Source organism: Saimiri boliviensis, chromosome 4 (assembly GCF_048565385.1).
Source record: "Saimiri boliviensis isolate mSaiBol1 chromosome 4, mSaiBol1.pri, whole genome shotgun sequence".
In the NCBI taxonomy this organism is placed as follows: Eukaryota; Metazoa; Chordata; class Mammalia; order Primates; family Cebidae; genus Saimiri; species Saimiri boliviensis.
This window is the reverse complement of record NC_133452.1, coordinates 165,968,268-165,987,634: the sequence shown is the minus strand read 5'-3', so window position 1 is coordinate 165,987,634 and position 19,367 is coordinate 165,968,268. Positions and strand designations below refer to the sequence as shown.

Sequence of the window (19,367 nt, the reverse complement as noted above, 5' to 3'; positions counted from 1 at the left end):
CTCCTTTCTGGCAATGACTTAACCCTACCTGAAATTCAACATCGGCCTTTTTGTTTTGGATTCCTTTGATTAGAAAGGTAATAGGTTTGATTCTTTCTCGGGGCAGTATACCTCTTCATTCAGATTCAAACCACAGCCTCTGCAACCACCCAAATCCGACTTAAAGATCTCTGTCCACCCTTTGGTTTTACTTGACTATTTTGTGTGAATTAGACAATCTCCCTCTGGAACTGGCATCTCCATCCAGGCCTCCAGGATTTTCCTTAATCTAGTTTTGTAAGCATGAAGCACAGGATCTACTCCTAGTCTGCCATTTTAAGCTACTATTACTTATGTTTATATAGAGAGAATTTATAGTTTACAAGCCTCTTTCACATCAATAATTTCATTTAGTCCTCATAATCAGCCAGTTACAGAAGTAGGATGGGCATCTTTAGCTCGAATCTGCAATGGAAAAGTAAGGTCAGAAAGGAAAAGCGACTTGATGAAAGTCTCATAATAGTGTAAATCTAGACCATAAACTTGAGTTTCAATTTCAAATCCACTTGCTGCTTCACGCTTGAGGCTCAATTACTCATAACGTATGTGGTCAGAAATGAAAGCAAATTCTGGAGAGATCACTGACTGTCCTTTTGCGTCGCATTTTCATTCTCACATGTTCTTAACTTTCTTACCTTCTTCCCTAAACATGATGAAGTTTGGGACTCACCCACGGTTGAAGCTGGCTCTGGCCCTAAACCTGAGCCTTCACTGAGGTGGTTGGCCCTGACTCACAGTCTTCCTGAAGGGTCTGTTGCTAATGCCAAGCTTTCTTCCTCCAACCTGCTCCAGGAAGAACTCTGTTTCTTGGAGGCTGGGGTGGGGAGGTGGGGAGAGACATAATATGCACTCCCCTGGGTGGTGTTCCTATTACTCCTGCTTTAATGGATAGGGAGGGACGTGGGGGAGAGAGCACTGTGTCCTTACCCACGCACAGGAATTTGAGTAACCCACACCATTCAAACCCAGATGCCCTCCCACCTGGAAATTCTGCAGTCTGTGACTCAAATCCTTGCTCCACCCCAGGAAAGGATAAATATGCCTCATGCCACCAGCAGACACTGCAAACCGCGACCAACAACTTAACAGAACTGTGTAACAAGGAGAAGACCACTCCTCTACAGGCCTGAATTTACCTATCTGCACAAACAGGGAGCTGGATCAGAAAAATCACCAAAGTCCCTTTTAAGGCAGACAGTTTATTTTCTCAGCTTTTCAGAAATTCTCATCACTGGAACTTATCTGACCAATGGTTACTTCTAGAAGACTGGGAAACAAAAGTAAGAATCAATAAATTTTGCGTTCAAACATATGTCTTACAGTACATGTTTTTCAGGCCGCAACAATATACGTAAGAAGCAGATGCTCAGTGAAGTTTAGAGATTGTTTCATTCGAGTCACAAGGCCTGGGCTAGATAAATCTACAACTGTGTCCCCACCACAGCTGCAGTCAGGATGTGATTTAGATTTAGGGAGAGGAGAGTGGCTGGAGATTCAGTTCAATCACCAATGGCCAATAATTAAATGAATGATCCTTATGTAATGAAACTTCTATAACTGCCCTCTAGAAAACATGGTTTAGACAACTCCCGGGTTGGTAAACACCTGAAGTGCTGGGAGGGTACCCTAAGAGGACACCAATCTCCACGTCCACTCCTCCCAGACCATCTCCTATACATCTGTTCCATTTGGCTGTTCCTGAGTTGTAGCCTTCATAATAATAAACCAATAAACTGAAGTCATGTTTTGCCGAGTTCAGCGAGTCGTTTTAGCAAGACTGAACAGGCAGGAGAGATTATGGAAACCTCCAATCTACTTGATCAGAAGTTCAGGTGGTCCAGCCAAGAATTACGAATGGACCTGAAATGGGGGCAGGGTTGTGGGACCAAACCTTTAACCTACGGGGTCTATGTGAACGCTGGAGGTTGGAGTCAGAATTGAATTGAACGACTGGACACCAGTTGCTGGCTGAAGAATCACAGACCGTCTTAGCCATAGGAGGCCTTCAAATCGGAAGTTTAGCTCAACCTGGAGAGATACTGGCTCTCGTAAGAAAAACACAATGTTAGTATTTGGTTTCTACTGATCCATTACAATCTTGTCGGCTTTTAAATACTTTAAGGAAGATTAGACTTTAGACAGAGGAGGAAAAGGAAATGTGACCACAGAGGCAACAGTGAGAGTGATGCAGCCACAAGCCAGAGAAAGCCCGGTGACACCAGAGCTGAAAAAGACAGGAAAGAGATTCATCCCCAGAGTCCTGCCCTTGATGCAATCAGTCGAACTGATTTTGGACTTCAGGCCTCCAAAACTATCAGAGAATAAAGTTTTATTCTTTTAAGTCACCAAATTTGTGGTAATTAATTACAGTAGCTACAGAAAAGTAGTATAGACTATGGTACCAAAAAGGATGCTACTGTAACAAACTCACGAAAATGTCAAAGTGCGTCTGGAATGGGATAATAGGTAGAAGGTGGAAGGATTTTGAAGTGAGCATAGGAAAAGCCTAGAGGCCAGGTGTGGTGACTCATGCTATCATCCAAGCACAATGGGAGGCCAAGGTGGGAGGATCTCTTGAACCCAAGAGTTCAAGAGCAGCCTGTACAACATAGTGTGACCCGGTCTCTACAAAAAAAATACAAAAAAAGCCTAAAATGCCTTGAACTGAGTTTTGTTAGAAATAAGAACATTAAAGTGAGGGCTTAGAAGGAAAGGACGCTCATGTTACAGAAAACGGAAGGGCTGTGACCCCTTCCTGGCATCACTCCACCCTCTAGCTTCCATTGCCTTAGCTCTCCTGTCTTCTGTAGTAAAATCTCCCTCTGAATCCCTCTTATAAGGATACATGTGATTGCACACATAATCCAAGATAATTCTCCAGCTCAAGAGCCTTATCTTAATCACACCTGCAAAATCTGCCGTGTCAAACAACATTTACTGGTTCCAGGGATTAAAACCTGATACCTTTGGGAGCCATTAGATACCCTACTGCAGGAAAAATCAAAATAAAAAGATTTGGATTTTGGATGAGAACGCAACTTGAGTGTGAGTCTCAGTCTGACGTATTACTAGGTATGAAACTGCGAAAAAATTATGTTTTTACTCAGTATTCATATTGTTACTCATGAAACGGTGGAAAATATCAGCCTTATGATACTTTTGGATGTGATTAAATAAGAGAGTCTATGTAAGCATGCTTGACACAGAGTAAAAAGGGAATTAACACATGTTAGTTTTCCTCCCTTGCTTCTCTTTATAGTTTATTTTTCCCCTCTATGTTTTTCATTTCTCTCTCCTCTCTCTCTATTGCTCCCGTATTTCTTCTCCACATTATCCCCACTCTATCTCTTGAATCACCCCCCACCCCCACCCAGCACCACTTCTTCCTGCCAACCTTTCCTCTTCCAGGCCGTGGTCCGAGGAACAGATGGACTTGACTCTGGGAAGACTGAACATTACAGGGATCTACCAGACTAGAACCCACGGCCGTCAAAATCAAACGGGAAGAGTCAAGTTTCCCCATCTCCTGTTTCCCTTAGCTTAATTTGACGGCTACAGCAATAGAGGCCAATGCTTGTGCTCCAGCCAAGGCTGTGTAAGTTTTGAAGGGTGAATCACTCCACCTCCTGCACCTCTTTCTTTCCATATATGAAGTGAAGAAGCTCAAATATTTGAGCACTAAAATTTTAGAGTTTCTCTCTTATCTCAGCCTTCTCAAGGTGAGAATGGGTCACATAAGATCATCAAGAGATTCTAACTTCTCAAGAGACAAGGAACTATTAAAAGACTATAAAATGTTGAAGGAAGTAAATGTAGTCGTCTTCCTAGTCCCAATCCTCTACGTAGGTTAACAGCAGAGTTTGATCTGCAGTGTTGGTAAGACGGGCATATTCCTTCCTTCCTAGGGAGGAGCTAGGCCTAAGTCACCGAAGCTTCCGGGCTATGCCTTTTTGGGAGTCACCCGGTTTTGTGGCGAAATGAGTTACCTTTTGTCAGTGTTGCGCGCCTCTTAGGTGGTCATAGTTATGTGTAGACACAGCGGCACTTTTCTGGTACTTTAAGGTGGGAATAATAGACACGGGTGCTACCTAGGAAAGTAAATATTCTTCTTCCTACATTGCCCCTTCTGTCTCACCAAACACTAGAAATATTTCCCGGAGCAGATGTGGGCAACAGTGGCAGAACCTGGAGGAGAGCTTTGAGTCAGGGCCAGTGCCTTAATGAAGGCTAAAGATTCAGGGCACAGCCAGCTGAGATCTGAGGGGTCCTCAGAAATGAGGCGCTAATTGCCACAAACATGAATAAATGTGTAATAAAAAAGCTACAGAAAAAAAAAATAAAAATGAAGCAAAAAAGAAAAAAGAAAAAAGAAACAAAAAAGAAGCTACAGCAAAAACATCACTGTCTTCAAATTCACAATACATGCAGTTAGTATATTTGAAGAATTCAAAGGAGATTTTTAAAAACAGAGGAAAAGTTAGATTTGAAGTCAAGTGACTTTATACTTTTTAACTTATCTCATATTTGTAAATTGGGAAAATATATTTTTAAACTTACTCTCACATTTGTAAATTCTCTGCCTCATTTCTCCTCTTGTGATGAGAACAAAATGAGATGGTGAATGTGAAAATGCAATTTACTATATGGGTGGCATAGAATCACAAAATTATGGCTGGTCTGGATTTGTAATCTCTGTCTCCAACTTGTAACGCAGAGAATGAAATCCCTGAGACGAGGCCCTGGGTACCTAGGAAAATGGATTACATCAGAAAAATCTTTCAGATAGAATCTAGTGGAGACTTGCATCTTTAAGTGAGGGTTCAGATACATGAAGAAGTAATTTTATTGAGAACTAAGATGAAGGACTATATAGAAACAATAAAGACTTTTGTTTTCTTTTTATCAGAGAAGCTGAGAATGAAAATATCTACATCACAAGTGCAGACATAAGGCAATGGAAGAATCTGGAAAGAAATCAGAGAACTTCCTTCTTGTCTCTAAACTGAAACCCACTTGCTCTGTCTATTGGTTTCTTAGGGCTGCCATAACACAGCACCACAAAGTGGGTGACTTAGATCAACAGAAATTTATCATTTCATAGTTCTGAATGTGAGAAGAGCGAAATCAAGGTGTTAGCAGGGCCATGCTTCCTCTGAAAGGAATCCTCTTGCAGCTTCTTGTAGCCCTAGATGTTCCTTTAGTCACAGCAGCCTAACTCCCTCCTCTGTCTCCGTCTTCACAGGGCACCCTCCTCTTGCCTTTGTGTATTCACATGGCTGCCTCTTTATCAGGACAACAGTTATATTGGGTTAGGATCAACCATACTCCAGTAGGACCTCATCTTAACTAGTCACATTGGCAGTGACCCCATTTTGAAGGTCACATTCTGAATTACTGGGAGTTAGGACTTCAACACTTCTTTCTCAGGGGGCACCGTTCAACCCACAACACCCTGTGACCTCGTACAAATCATTTCTCTTCCTTGGAATCCTGTCTATGTGTGTCTTCTAAACTGCTGGTGATGGAGACAAACTGACCTGTGTTTCTGATCTTTTCTTGCCCCAGCACTGGTCAAGCTCACCAGAACCTGATTTGTGACTCAAGCCTCAGAAAGTTACCTCTAAAGTCTTGTTTGACAAAGCTGTATCCATCATTTTGAATAAAAACATGTAATTCGTGTATGCTAAAATCTCTCAGGAATGATCCTGAAGTACTTGCCAAGATTTGATCTGAATTATCAAGAATCAAACCCCAGATAGGTGGACTTTGGTGATGAAGACAGTTCTATCTGCCAGAATCAGAACATTTCTGAAGGGAAGGGGGTTACATCTGGAAATGTGGCTGACATTAAATCACAAAGGACCTTGAGTGCTTCATGGGAGAATTTCAAACTAAAAGTGTAAGAATTCAGGAGGAATTGAGGCACTTTAACATGTGCGATATCAACAAACCTGACCTTTAGAAGAGTCATAGAGGTAGTGTGTGAAGGAAATAGGGACTGGAGAAGATCGTGAAAGTGAGGAGACAGCTAAGGCATGAAAGCAAAATTCCTGGAAGGAGCTAACAGGGAACTAAGACTCCAAAGGAGGATGGGAGAAGAGCAATTGCAGCCCCGAGATACCTTCGGGTGGACCAGGAACATGAAATGCTACTTGTTTTCTCCCGTTCAGCGTGTGCTCCTGCACCTTCACTTCTCACTGCTGGAGACAAGGACCCAGGATACTCAAAAGTTTATCAAGAATATGGGAACATCAAAACCTATGAAATTGGGGTTTTAGGCCCTCTGACCTACTGATGAGGTCTATAATGAAATGTCTCCTGGCCTCTCAAGGACTTATTATTAAAAGGTGAGCAAATGTAAATTGTCTCAGACAGTAAAGATTTCATCACAACAATTATGATCCAAATGGAGCCAGAGCAACGGCTCTGGAGTAGAAAGCAGAAGTTGTCTTCTGTTACACTCTCCATGACTTTTGATACGTTCTCTCTCTCTCTGAGCTTCAGTTTTCTCATACATGAAGCTGTGTGAATACAGTTCTAGTTGTTTACCATGGTCAGGCCATGTGCTGAGTGCTTTATAGTTATTACCGCATTTTATTGCCACAGCAGCCCTACAAGGTAGATATTATCATTCTGATTTCACAGATGAGAAAACTGGGGACAGACATATTAACTTTGATTCAGAATCAAGATAGTGGCACTGACAGGTATTACATTCAATGGTTTTGATAGCTTCGTAGTCAAAGCTTCAGCCATTTTTTTGAGCTAAAACAGCAGACGGCTAAAGAGCTTGGGAATGTGTGCAGGTCTGTTCCATCAAAGGCAAGCATCTGCCATGCTGCCCTAAGAACCTGCATGGCTAGATCAGGTATCAGTGATCAGGGCATAGATTATAGGACTTTTGAAAAGACCTCAGAAATCTGAGATAACTAAAACCTTATCTTCCAAGAGAGTTCATAAGAACTCCACCCCACCCAGACCTTAGTTTCCAGAGGCAGAGAATGCCTTTTGTGCAAACCTGGCAGAGGCAAGGCAGGTGGAGCAGGCTCGATGACAAGGGGTTTAGAACTGAAGAGGAAGAGGGTGTGTGTAGGGAGTGGAGGTGGGTGTGTATGAATGCCACTTTGCAATTGGAGGGTGATTCTTCAAACTGGTCCCTGCCAGGGGCTCAAAAGGGGCTGAAATCCTGGCGACCTCAGAGTCATCTAAACCTCCTAACCATGATCCGGCACTTCCAGGCCTCCTGTCTTGTCCCGTTGTTCCTGGTTAGCTTTGCTCAGCAGACCCTAAAGTCTGAAGATAGGAAGGTAAGCATGGGGCAGGGGATCCAAACTGATTCCAGCCTGTGATGACCAACCTGCCTCCAGAGTTGTGAGGAGTCCTCTCCTCTCTGCTTTCAAAAGACAAGATCTGCCTTCCCACCCCTTCTTCACAAACCCTGACCCTGCTGTCCTTAGCAGCAGAGGTGCTCCCTAAATCCACTGTGTCTTAGTTGCATCTTTTCCTCTGCACCTAGTTCTTTGAACTGAATGTATGCAGAGTAGGGTGGGAGGGGGCTGCCTCAGCACATTCTCCTGTGCTACTTCCCCCTGGTGGCCCCTTGATAGCCCAGAACCTGTCCCCTCCATGCTGGTCTGTAACTTGGAGTAGTGCTGTGGATCCCCACAAATGAGGCAAGAAGTAGCAAATAGACTGACAGGGAGGCTGCCCTGGCTGCTCCTGGAGAGGCTGCTCAACCAGAAACCCAGAAGGAGAGGGAGATAATATGGTGTTGGGGTCTGCACTAGGAGTTTCAAGGTCACAGAGAAAGGAGCTGCCCCAGCCCTACACCCCTAGAAAAATAAAACACATAAGGCCAATATAGTTGCCTGCCAATATTAATTTTAGGGAAGGTAATGAGGTGAGATAGAGACAAAGCTCAGCTCCGAGTAGGCTTTGTTCTCAGATCTTGGTGTTGCTCCCAAATCTCCTGATGCTATTTAGGAAAGTCCCCCCATTGCATGTCAATAGCCAACCCTGTAAAAGATATATATATACAAATGTCTTAAAATGCAGACTGAGCAGATCACTTGAGGCACCTGAAAATTTTAACTTTAAAATCTGATGAATTTGTTCAAAAGCAGCCTCAGTGGTAGCCATGTGCCAATCATCTACCTTTTGTTAGTCCCTTTCTCTTCTCTATAAAAGGTGGAGAAAAACGCCCATCATATAATGCAGTGATTCCCAGACTTGAGCTTACCTAAGAGAGAGCTAAAGCATAGTTGCTGGGCCCCACCCAAGAGTTTCTGATTCAGTAAGTTTTAAGGGGGGCGCAGGAATCTGCATTTCTAAAATGCTTCCAGTTGATATTCATCCAAGTCTCCAAACCTGAAGCTTTGAGCTTTAACCTCTGTGATTGGGTTCACATGAAGTGTAAGATGATGCATATTAAATACCATAAGACTGACAGCTGTGGTAAGATCACAGCTTCCTTCCTTCCTTCAAGAAAGGTCACAGCTCACTTGAACGGACAGCGTCCAAGGGTCATCCAGGTCTGTGTCAGCCACTGCTGCCGATTGGGTGTGGAATTCTTATTGTAAAATATCATCTTGTGAATTAAAAGCTGTGTTCTAGGATATTCTGTCTTCTACGAACAGACTTAAGCAAACTGGAGCTGAACGGAAAGCTGGCTAGGAAGGATTGAGCTCTTTAGGTATGCAATTTTCTTGGGATTCTGCAGCTCATGTCACAGAGTGACATCCAAATGGGAAGCAAACCTTTGGAAGGTTTCGCACCCAGATCTAAGGTAGCACAAAGGCAAAAAAAAAAAAAAATGGAGGCATACGAAGGACAGCTCACATGGTGATTTCCATATGGCTTTTAATTATATTAGCAAGAAGACAAATGCTGGAAATTATTTAGCACAGAGGTAAGGTGTCATGAGGGCAAAGAAAATGCAGGCACATAGATGACAACCCCATCCTGGTGGGTTTCTTAGGCTAATGTTCCCAGGTATTGTGACTAATGCATATGCACAATGTGTAGAGAAGTATGGACTCAGAAGGAATAATGAAGGAGAGTCTATGGCCTGGTGTCCTGCTGACAGACTTACGAGATGATAAAGACTGTCTTGCCCCGCTCTCCCCACAGTAGCCCACCCACAGGTAAGTCCTTCACTGCATGGGGCAGGCTTTCATGGCCTGAGATCCCGTGAAGCCCAGTTTAAATTACTCTAAAACTCTATGATGTTTCTTCGCACGGTCAGGAATATAGCCTCTCTTGCCTCATATCATCTTAGCCTTTTGTTCCAGGTTCCGTATGCCTTTTATTATTGGCATGCTTATGGGTAGAAAGTTTTTCTGCTCTGTGCTTTCCATTTATGAACTTTAATTCATGAGCAGTCCTGGCTATTTCTCCGCAGTAAGAAAATGAGAAGAAGGGATTGTGAAGGATGAGCTTTGAAGGTACCAGTGAATCCGGAAAAGCTCCCTAGTCCCTATCACAGGGCATGTGATGGGATGTGGCTCGCTTCTTCAGTGTCCTGCTGCTCAAACCTCTAGTGGAGCATAAAGACAGGCAGGTTGTGGGGCTCCCACCCCAAGACAGTATCTCGGGGAGAATGTTTACAGCTGCAGCCCCAGTGGGCGTGTGTTGTAGGGTGCTCTCTTAGTTTAGCCATCCATAGGCAGCTTGTATTAGCCCAATTAGACCCCTGCCTTACCACAAGGACAGAGGGTTTTCTGTATACCAGGATCTTGCCTTGGTGTACCTGTGATCCGATTCCACGTGGGGTCTAACTGAGCTAACACAAGCTGCCTGCGGACGGCTAAACGGAGAGAGCACCGTGCAGCACACACCCACTGGCTTCTGGAGAATGAGTGCAAGGTTTTACGGAGTGGAAGTAGCTCTCAGCAGATAGGGGAGCCAGAGGGAGACGGTTTTCCCCTGGAGTCGTGCCTCTTGTCCTACCACCCGCCCAGACTCCGCGTCCTCCCGCCGCCAGCGGCCCTCAGGGGGGCAGGTGTGCCCCCCCCCCCCCACTGCAGTGCTGCTCTCCACGGCCGGCCTGTCCCTGCCTGCTCGGGGCTCACGGGGTTCACAGGCACAGGATGGGGGCGTGGCAGCCAACATTTGAGTGAGAAGGCAGGCGTGCCTGTCCTCACCTAGGTCCATGGGCACAGGACCAAGGGTGGAGCCCTAGTCGGGGACCTGCCTTTCTCTACCCAGCACCTTCCCGCTCCACCTTCTGTATTACCAGTGAGTACCCCACTAGCAAGCCTGGAAGGGCCCTTCAATGGCATCTAGAGAAGTAAGTTATGGGCCTGGTTTTGGGGGTAGGAATTACAATATAAGAACATATACGTGAGATATTTGTGTAAAACTTATTTATGTTATGAGAAATCCTGCAAAAATCTGTTACGAGTATCTAAAGAAGGACGGCATGACTGGAATGGGATATTAGGATATCGGGGAGAATGCGGTGTCAGGGATCAGAGGTAAATCGCATTAATCTTCTAGGAATGGAAGGAATATTATGAAATGCTTGTCTTGCCACACACAAACACAATGGATTGTAATTTAGAAGACATAAATTCTAGCTACGGCATCACCTGTAACTAAAAATTTTACTTGAAAAGTTCCCTTCATTTCTTAGAATTTCAAGGTATTACATGAAGGGTCTTTGTTTTGAAAAAGTCCACAAATGTTAGAAATTATTGTTTATCTTATATGCATATGGTTATTTTTGTAACACTCCAGGTGGATTGCAACAACAACGTGACAGGCACCATCTATGAGTATGGAGCCTTCACCCTCAGCGGCGAGGGGTACATCCAGTTCAAGCAGTTTGCAGGCAAGCCCATCCTGTTTGTCAATGTAGCCACCTACTGCGGCTTGACAGCTCAGTATCCTGGTAAGAACTCACATTTCAACTCTTTTGGCAGTAGAACTGCCAGCTAGCCATGTTCTAATTCCAGAGGTTTTACCAACGTGTTATTGGAGGATGTGTTGGGAGAAGTAGCCAGGTGACTCTACCTCCCTAAATGCAGCTCCCTCTGCTCCTTAGAATATCAGGAGAATTATTTCCAGATTTGAGAACTAAGACTTTCCCAAAGACTTAAAGACCACCAGAAGCATACCTGCAGCTGAACAAGTTGGATGTGTTACTTGGTGCCCTGAAGGAGAACATGTACTGTAGAGGACCGTGGGGCTTCTTAACAAGAAAGTATTAGAAAGGACTTACTGTAGAATCTGAGCTTTTGTTAGGTGGTTTAGAGACAGGTTCAAGGAATTCAAGCTCCATTCGGGATTAGACGGTGTCAAGAACTGGGAGCAATTATATGATTTGGTATCTTAATCATATCTACATAGGGAAAGAAACTAAGGCTAAAGCTGTAACTGGTAAAGAAACAGCAGTCATATTGGCAAGAATATGGTGGTAGCTGGTCACTGTTGTGATCTGGACAATGCCCATGCTTTGTCTGTGTTCAGTTACAATTATACAGTGGTCTTGTTTTTGTCTTGATTCATCATGGTCACATGTTACATGATATTGATGTCCTGTGAAATTGTTTATGTTTCCTAGGAGAGGGCTAAAGCCTAGCTGTGACTCCCAGGCCAGAACCTGGCTTTCAAGGACTGATTGTTATGCTTCTCACTGGTTACTTCTGATAAAAACAGGAGAGATGAGTGATCTTTGATATTCTGAAAAATGCTCTTGGGTTCTCTAGGCACCTCTAAATAACAAAGAGGGAAATGAAGTTTTCCGTCTGGGCTGCCTTTGATTGGTACAAGGGCTGTCTAGCGTGACTGGCAATGTGGAAGAACGCTCTGTCTCTCTCCAACCTTGGCCTAACCTTCTGTGGTAGCTGAGGTGTGTTTTCCATTTTCTTTGTGCCCTTATCGGAGAAGAGTTTGGTATTACTGTTGATCCAGAAAAGGTTATCTAAAATTCTAGATTATACTAGAGATAGATACAGCTTTGAACAGGCCAAGAACTTTATTTTATGCTTTTAAAAAATAGTACAAGATAAATTTAAAAGATTTATTGCACCAAATGCTGCCGCAAATCACAGAGAAATGGATCAAAATAATACATGAACAAGTTTTGTTTTGTTTTGAGACAGAGTCTCATTTCATTGCCCAGGCTGGAGTGCAGTGGCATGATCTCAGCTCACTGCTACATCCGCCTCATGGGTTCAAGTGATTCTTGGGCCTCAGCCTCCCAAGTAGCTGGGATTACAGGCGTGCACTACTATGTCCAGTTAATTTTTTTTTTTCACTCTTAGCAGAGATGGGGTTTTGCCATGTTGGCCAGGCTGTTCTTGAACTCCTGAACTCAAATGATCTGCAAGCGTTGGCCTCCCAAAGTGCTGGGTTTAGAGGCATGAGCCACTGTACCCAGCCTATACATGAACAAGTCTTAAGAAAAAATTTCCACACATTGATACTGTTATCTTTTCAACTGATCAAAAATATACAAAACTATCAATTTTCTTAATGGATATTCAATCCCTTTCAAATGACACTTAAAGTCAAGCATATTGTAATTTCACGTCTAAAAGATCTGGCTCACCAAATTTCGACATTTTAAAGTTAACATTCAGAGGATGCTACATGATTTAAGCAAAAATTTTAATAAAATGCCTGCTCCTCCAAAGTACACATGGCTCACATTTGCCAAGAGAAGTTAAAGACTTTTCCAATTTAATGGTGAAATTTTGTATAAAAAGATGCTCTCAAAAGTACAGATTAGAATAAGAATCATACATGTAAAATAATTTGAATGTCATTCTGTTATTATTATTATTATTGGGACAGTGTCTTCCTTTGTTGCCCAGGCTGGAGTACAGGTGTGCAATCTTGACTCACTATAACCTCTGCCTCTGGGATTCAAACTATTCTCTTGCCTCAGCCTCCCAAGCAGCTGGGACTACAGGTGCATACCACTTTGCCCAGCTAATTTTTTTTTTTTTTTTTTTTATAGACTAGGTTTCACATGTTGGTCAGGCTGGTCTTGAACTCCTGACCTCAAGTGATCCACCCTCCTCAACCTTCCAAAGTGCTGGCCACACCTGGCCTCACTTTATACTTTTTATTTTTATGAACAAGCAAGTCTAGGGAAAACCTGAAAAGCTACAGACTAAATTTTGATTATAAGAGCCCAAGCAACAATTTGATATCATTTAAAGCAAGTGAGAAAGTTAAAAGAACTTGGCAAAGGAATCAAGGTCTGCGAAGTGTGTCCGCTATAGGACCTCAGGAGCTAAGTGTAAGAGCCCAGACAATAGCTCTGTATCATTTAGCAAGCAGGAATTCTCCTCCCTTCAAAAAGTTAAACTGGAAAAATATGGTAAATTTTAAAAGTTGTGATGTGTAAACAGCAGTTCTATGGAATGTGAAGCTATTCTTAAATTTGTTTTAATTTACTTTAATTTTAACTTAAATTTGGTACATATCAAATCGGCAATACATTTGCAACATTCAAAATTCAAAAGCTATAAAAAGGTTTAACAGTGGCACTTGCCATGCTCCCTTCTCTTGATTTTTTTTTTTTTTTTTTTTTTTTGAGATGGAGTTTCGCTCTTGTTACAAAGGCTGGAGTGAAATGGCGCCATCTCGGCTCACCGCAACCTCCGCCTCCTGGGTTCAGGCAATTCTGCCTCAGCCTCCTGAGTAGCTGGGATTACAGGCACACGCCACCATGCCCAGCTAATTTTTTGTATTTTTAGTAGAGACAGGGTTTCACCATGTTGACCAGGATGGTCTCGATCTCTCAACCTCGTGATCCACCCACCTCGGCCTCCCAAAGTGCTGGGATTACAGGTGTGAGCCACCACACCCGGCCCATGTTCCCTTCTCTTTAGGCAACCAATATTGTCAGTTTATAGTGTACATTTCCAGAAATCTGTTATATGTATACCAGCAAACATTTCTCTCTTTCTTTCTCTCAGGCACATACATATACACAAAAATACACATAGAAATAATTCTACATATTGCTTTTTCACATAGATCACATACCTTGGGGATGGGTGTGGTGGCTCACACCTATCATCCTAGCACTTTGGGAGGTCAAGCTAGCCGGATCACTCTCAAACAACAGGATTTTGAGACCAGCCTTGCCAACATGATGAAACCCTGTCTCTACTAAAAATTGAAAAAATTACCTGGGCATAGTGGCATACCCCTGTAATCCCAACTACTCGGGAGGCTAAGGCATGAGAATTTCTTGAATCCAGGAGGCAGAGGTTGCAATGAGCCAAAATCCTGCCACTGCACTCCAGCCTGGGTGACAGAGAGGGACTCTGTCTAAAACAAAACAAAACATGGTGAGTTTCCTCATTCATTTTAAGGCATAATATTCCATTGTGTTGCTGTGATATAATTTATTAAATTAGTTCATCATAATTTTAAAGAGCATCTCATTCAAATTTTACTCCACATGAAGAAACTGAGAGTTAAAGAAACTTGTCAAAGGAATAGAATCAAGGTCTGTTCAGTGTGTCTGCTATAGGAAGGAAATATTCTTGATGGCCGAAGATAAGAGGGAGATGAGTATCAATAGTAACCAAATAACTATAGAAAAATAGGAAGGCACTCTCTGTTTAAGAAGAGGTTCTCAGGGGACTTTCCAGCAGACTGAGCTGAATCTAAATGACACAGGCCAGTACAGGTTGTGAAGTCTGAATAAATCCAACCTGAAAATAGCTGAAGATGGAAACAATGGTTCAAGTCTAGACAGACAGGTTGGAGGGTTCCTGACAGTGGTAAAGAGCAATTTGGAGTTTGTGGCCTGGTGTCCCAGGGAGTGTTCCAGCAGCAGTTAAGTCACTGGAATTGAGGAGAGGGTACAGACTGTTACAGAGATAGCCTTGAAATTTCTCTGACTCTCTCTACCACTCCCAGGGTAGAGCACCAAGGAGTACTCCTGGGATCGTGGCTGGAACTGGAGTATCTGGTTGTGTCACCATGGGACATTGTATGGGAGGGACAGTGGGGAGGCAGGAGAGGTGGGTAGTATGTCCATTTTGTTTGCTTTTTCCTTCAAAGTTTTTCTGATCAATCAGTTCACCAACTAGGGAAGACAGTGGCAATCGTATCTGGCTTCTCTTTAGAATCAAACAGGACTTCCACACAAGGCTAGCCAGTGTGTGTGTGTGTGTGTGTGTGTGTGTGTGTGTGTGTGTGTGAAAAAATAAGAGTTCTCATTGGATGGTAAAGAGTATCCAGGCATGGGAACTACTGTAAAATAGCAATCATTTATAAGCATTTCTGGAAACATGTGCTCTAGTCTTTTTTTCCCCTCTCTACTCCTTTGATCTCTGCAATCATGAATCTTTCCCTTCATAGTCCTCAGTTTATTCATGTCATAAATGGGCACATCCAGTAATCTTTCACTGCCCGAGGCAGGACTCCTGAGCAGCCCACCCAGGCTGTTCATTCTCCACTTACAGAACTGAATGCACTCCAGGAGGAGCTGAAGAGCCTTGGAGTCATTGTGCTGGGCTTTCCCTGCAACCAGTTTGGAAAACAAGAACCAGGAGCAAACTCAGAGATACTTCTTGGTCTCAAGTGAGTGCCTGCATGGGACCCTGCAGAGGCCCTGTCAGGATTTCTGTTCCACATTCCACCTAGATGCCTGCCCATTCTGGAAACTTCTGGGATGGGCCGTATATAAATGGGCTGAAGTATATCACTATGTTTTGAGTTCAATCTATCCTATCTGCAGTGATAAAATATTCTCTTAACTTTTGAATTCTTTGATGGTGAGGCTAAGGAAGATTGACTGGAAAAGAAGCAGAAGGGAAGGAAGAGAATATAAGAAATGGAAATGAGTCAGGAAACCTAAGCTCGAAATATTGTCTTCCAATTTTCTTAGAATTCTCTATTGGCTCCATAAAGCCTGTTGCATGAAGCTCTGTTTCTCACAGACTATTTTTTCTTATCTTCCCTGTCTACATCCTCTTCTTTATCTTCACTTTCCTGTCATGGTGAATTGGTGGTGGCCATTACTTTCCATGCATGTCTTAATTTGGATCTTGCTGGGAACACTTTGATTCACTGCAGGTATGTGCGTCCAGGTAGCGGCTTTGTACCCAATTTCCAGCTCTTTGAGAAAGGGGATGTGAATGGAGAAAAAGAACAGAAGGTCTTTACTTTCCTGAAGGTGAGTATAAACCTGGCATGGACTGGCTAGATAGAGATGCCCTGAAAGCAGTGGGGCTCATGTCTAGGGTTGGGGTTGGACTCCTTGGAAAAGAGATGCTCAGATAAGTTCAAGGCTCATGGCAATATCTGCTGTGAGGCTTTAGCTTTAAGTAGAGGAAACCCACAATGGACAATAGGTCTGACGTGGACTAACCTCCTGTACTGAATGGTAATGATTCATTCATTCAACAATCATTTATCAAATCCCCAGTATGTACTATGTAATGAGTGATTGAACATTAATACAGTATAGTCTCTTCCCTGAAGGAACTCATATTTAATCAGGAGACAGACGTGGATAATAGAGAATAGCATGTGGTAAATGCCTTTAGAGTCACAGGGTGTTAGAAGAACCACAGAATCCCGGGACAGAAGGACCCCTGGGGATCTCTTCGTCTACTCATCCCCAAATGCTGGTCTGCAGAACAAGGCTGGTTCTGGTGAAGTTTTCACTCATCCACAGCAAACAAGGAAAAAAAGACAACATAGAATTTTTAATGAAGCTCAACTTACTGAATATAAGACCAGCATTTATTCTGACATTAAATTACTATTATGTTTACCCACATAAATTGCCCTTTACTTGCTCAAAAATGGGCTATAATCAATTGTATGTGGTTCAACATAGTATTTAAAAGTCCGTTAATTTTTAGATTATGGTTATAGTAGACTTTTAATTTGCCTTGTTGGCAAAATGAGTATTAGAGATTCTACATTAATCTCCCAACGAAACAGTTATTGAACTTTTACTGGCTTATGAAGTCTATGAAGCCCCCAACTCTGGAGCCACTACTCTATATCAACCTATTGTTTTTTTCCTGCAAAAGAAACAAACTGTAGAAATGATATGGCTTGCCCAAGGGAACAGAAAACAGTCTTTTACTGAATCACTGTGATAAAATCACAGGAATAGAGGAAAGACAGGGAAAGGACTGGGGCGTCCCCAAACTTTTTACACAGGGGGCCAGTTCACTGTCTCTCAGACCATTGGAGGGCCGCCACATACTATGCTCCTCTCACTGACCACCAGTGAAAGAGGTGCCCCTTCCTGAAGTGCGGAGGGGGGCCGGATAAATGGCCTCAGGGGGCCGCATGCGGCCGGCGGGCCGTAGTTTGGGGACGCCTGGACTAGAGGAAAGGAATAGAGGAAAGATAGGGAATGGATGCTGTCTATTTACTATTATACTCTCTAACTGTTGGTTGTTTGGCAGTTAGTGTATTGGTATTGATACACTGCAGTATCTGCAGTTGATTGGAAGCATTCGAAGTAGTTATTATGTTAAGATACATAAAGATGAGTAGACTCTCTAGTATGAAGATAAGACTACCACACGGAAGTAGACATAAATGTATCCTTCTACTTTTTATATCTGTGCTCCAGAACGCCTGCCCTCCGACCTCTGATCTTTTGGGCTCATCAAACCAACTCTTCTGGGAGCCTATGAAAGTCCATGACATCCGCTGGAACTTTGAAAAATTTCTGGTTGGGCCCCATGGAGTCCCTGTCATGCGCTGGTTCCACCGTATTCCAGTCAGCACAGTCAAGTCAGACATCCTGGCGTACCTAAAGCCTAACCCACTAGGAAATGATAGCAACTAACAGAAGCAACTACCTGGCCTCCCGCCTGCAGGAATGTCTAACAAAGCATCCTTCTTCCTCCATCTTTGCTCCACATCTGCCTAACCAGCCTCCTGATGACCAAACCGTCCCGTACTACCCAAGCAGCTGCTTAGCATGTGTGTGTGGATCTGTAGAACTGTATTTGTTGGCATATGCATAGTTGTTTGTATGTATAGTATGTGTGTGTGTGTGTGTGTGTGTGTGTGTGTGTGTGTCTGAAGATGAAGGAAAAGAAAATCTATCTCCCCAACTCTTTGATCCTGAAATATCTATTCAAAAGGAAAATCGTATTTTAGGGTAGATGGTTCAGACTCTCCTGTGTCCCTAAAAAAGCAATCCCCAGAAGTTGTGACATCTGTCTTTTCCCCTTCCTGAAAGTTTAAAGAAAGCAGGAGCTAGCAGCAAGACCCTAGGTGTCCTTCACAGCCTCTGTCCTGTAAGATAGGCACGCATTGTTAAACGCTTCTCTCCTTAATTCTCCTTTATTCCCCTGCCACCCAGTAGTTCTCATGTAGGACCTCTGAAGGCAGAGTGGGAGCAGAAACCCCACCTCACATGAAGGCAAGGACATCTCCATGACGGTGGATCCTAAAACCCTTCTGGGTCAGACCCAGCCGGAGCCTTCCTTGCTGCCTGTCCCTCAGTGCATTCAGGTCGTGGCAACCGGGCAGGATGTCCCTGTATTCTGAATGATGGGCTTACTCCTCAGGCTGAGGCTCCTCCACTTTAAACTTATTCTGATCACTGTCTTGAATTAAAAAAAAATCTGCAGCAACCTGGCTCTGTGTGGTGTCTTCCCCATCCCACAATATGTCCAGAGTCATACTTTTTCTTTCTCTGTCACTTTGTCCCTGCTTTCTTGATTCTCTTGCCTTATTCTTCAGTATTCTGTTTTTCTCAAAAATGCTCTAGAACTTTCCTTAGCACATATAAAAGCACTGACTGGAACTGTTAGCTCTGCAACCATGAGCACAGATGGTTTCGTGCCGGGCCCCTCTGCACCCTCCTGCTCAGGTCTCTTGACCGGGCTCCCACAGGAAAGGAGGCTTTGATTCTCAAAGAACCTCTCTCTCCACAACAAATATGCATACATTTCTGCTTATAAAATTAATTCATGCTTCCTGTTAAAATCTGAAGGCACATAAAAGTAAAAAACATAACAAAACAAAATAGAACAAAACCCACTCCTAATCAGAGGCACAAAGGACCGGCTAGGAAGCCCTATCTGCCCCGTGCCGTTTTATAAGTAAAATATGTTTTTTATAATGGAAGCAGACTTCAGAAAACCAGATATTAAGGAAATAAATTAGATGAAGAAGTAAAATGAAATCGCTGTTTTTCCTTTTCACAAATTACTTGGAATATAGATACTAGCACTTAAAAATATCTTTTGCACTTGAAATGCAGGAAATTTAAATATCAGTGAGTAATTTCAAATATTATGGGGATCATAATCCTGCTGTGTACCTAAGTAAAAATATGGGCTGGGTGCAGTGGCAGACGCCTGTAATCCCAGCAC

General features: G+C 43.2%; 1 protein-coding gene across 1 annotated transcript; it reads left to right on the top strand.

The window, feature by feature from the left end:
* Positions 1-7,259: 7,259 nt before the first annotated feature.
* On the top strand, positions 7,260-17,827 carry GPX6 (glutathione peroxidase 6). The gene is made up of 5 exons (XM_003944739.3): positions 7,260-7,346; positions 10,777-10,930; positions 15,474-15,591; positions 16,087-16,186; positions 17,609-17,827. Exons 1-5 carry the CDS (start codon positions 7,260-7,262, stop codon positions 17,825-17,827), a joined length of 678 nt encoding a protein of 225 aa, XP_003944788.1.
* Positions 17,828-19,367: the final 1,540 nt, after the last annotated feature.

Bases quoted from the DNA above. Each gene is read 5' to 3' on its own strand.
- GPX6 (XM_003944739.3), top strand. From the start codon at position 7,260: ATGATCCGGCACTTCCAGGCCTCCTGTCTTGTCCCGTTGTTCCTGGTT. The intron at 7,347-10,776 runs GTAAGCATGGGG...GTAACACTCCAG, and splicing joins TAAAGTCTGAAGATAGGAAG to GTGGATTGCAACAACAACGT. The intron at 16,187-17,608 runs GTGAGTATAAAC...TCTGTGCTCCAG, and splicing joins AGGTCTTTACTTTCCTGAAG to AACGCCTGCCCTCCGACCTC.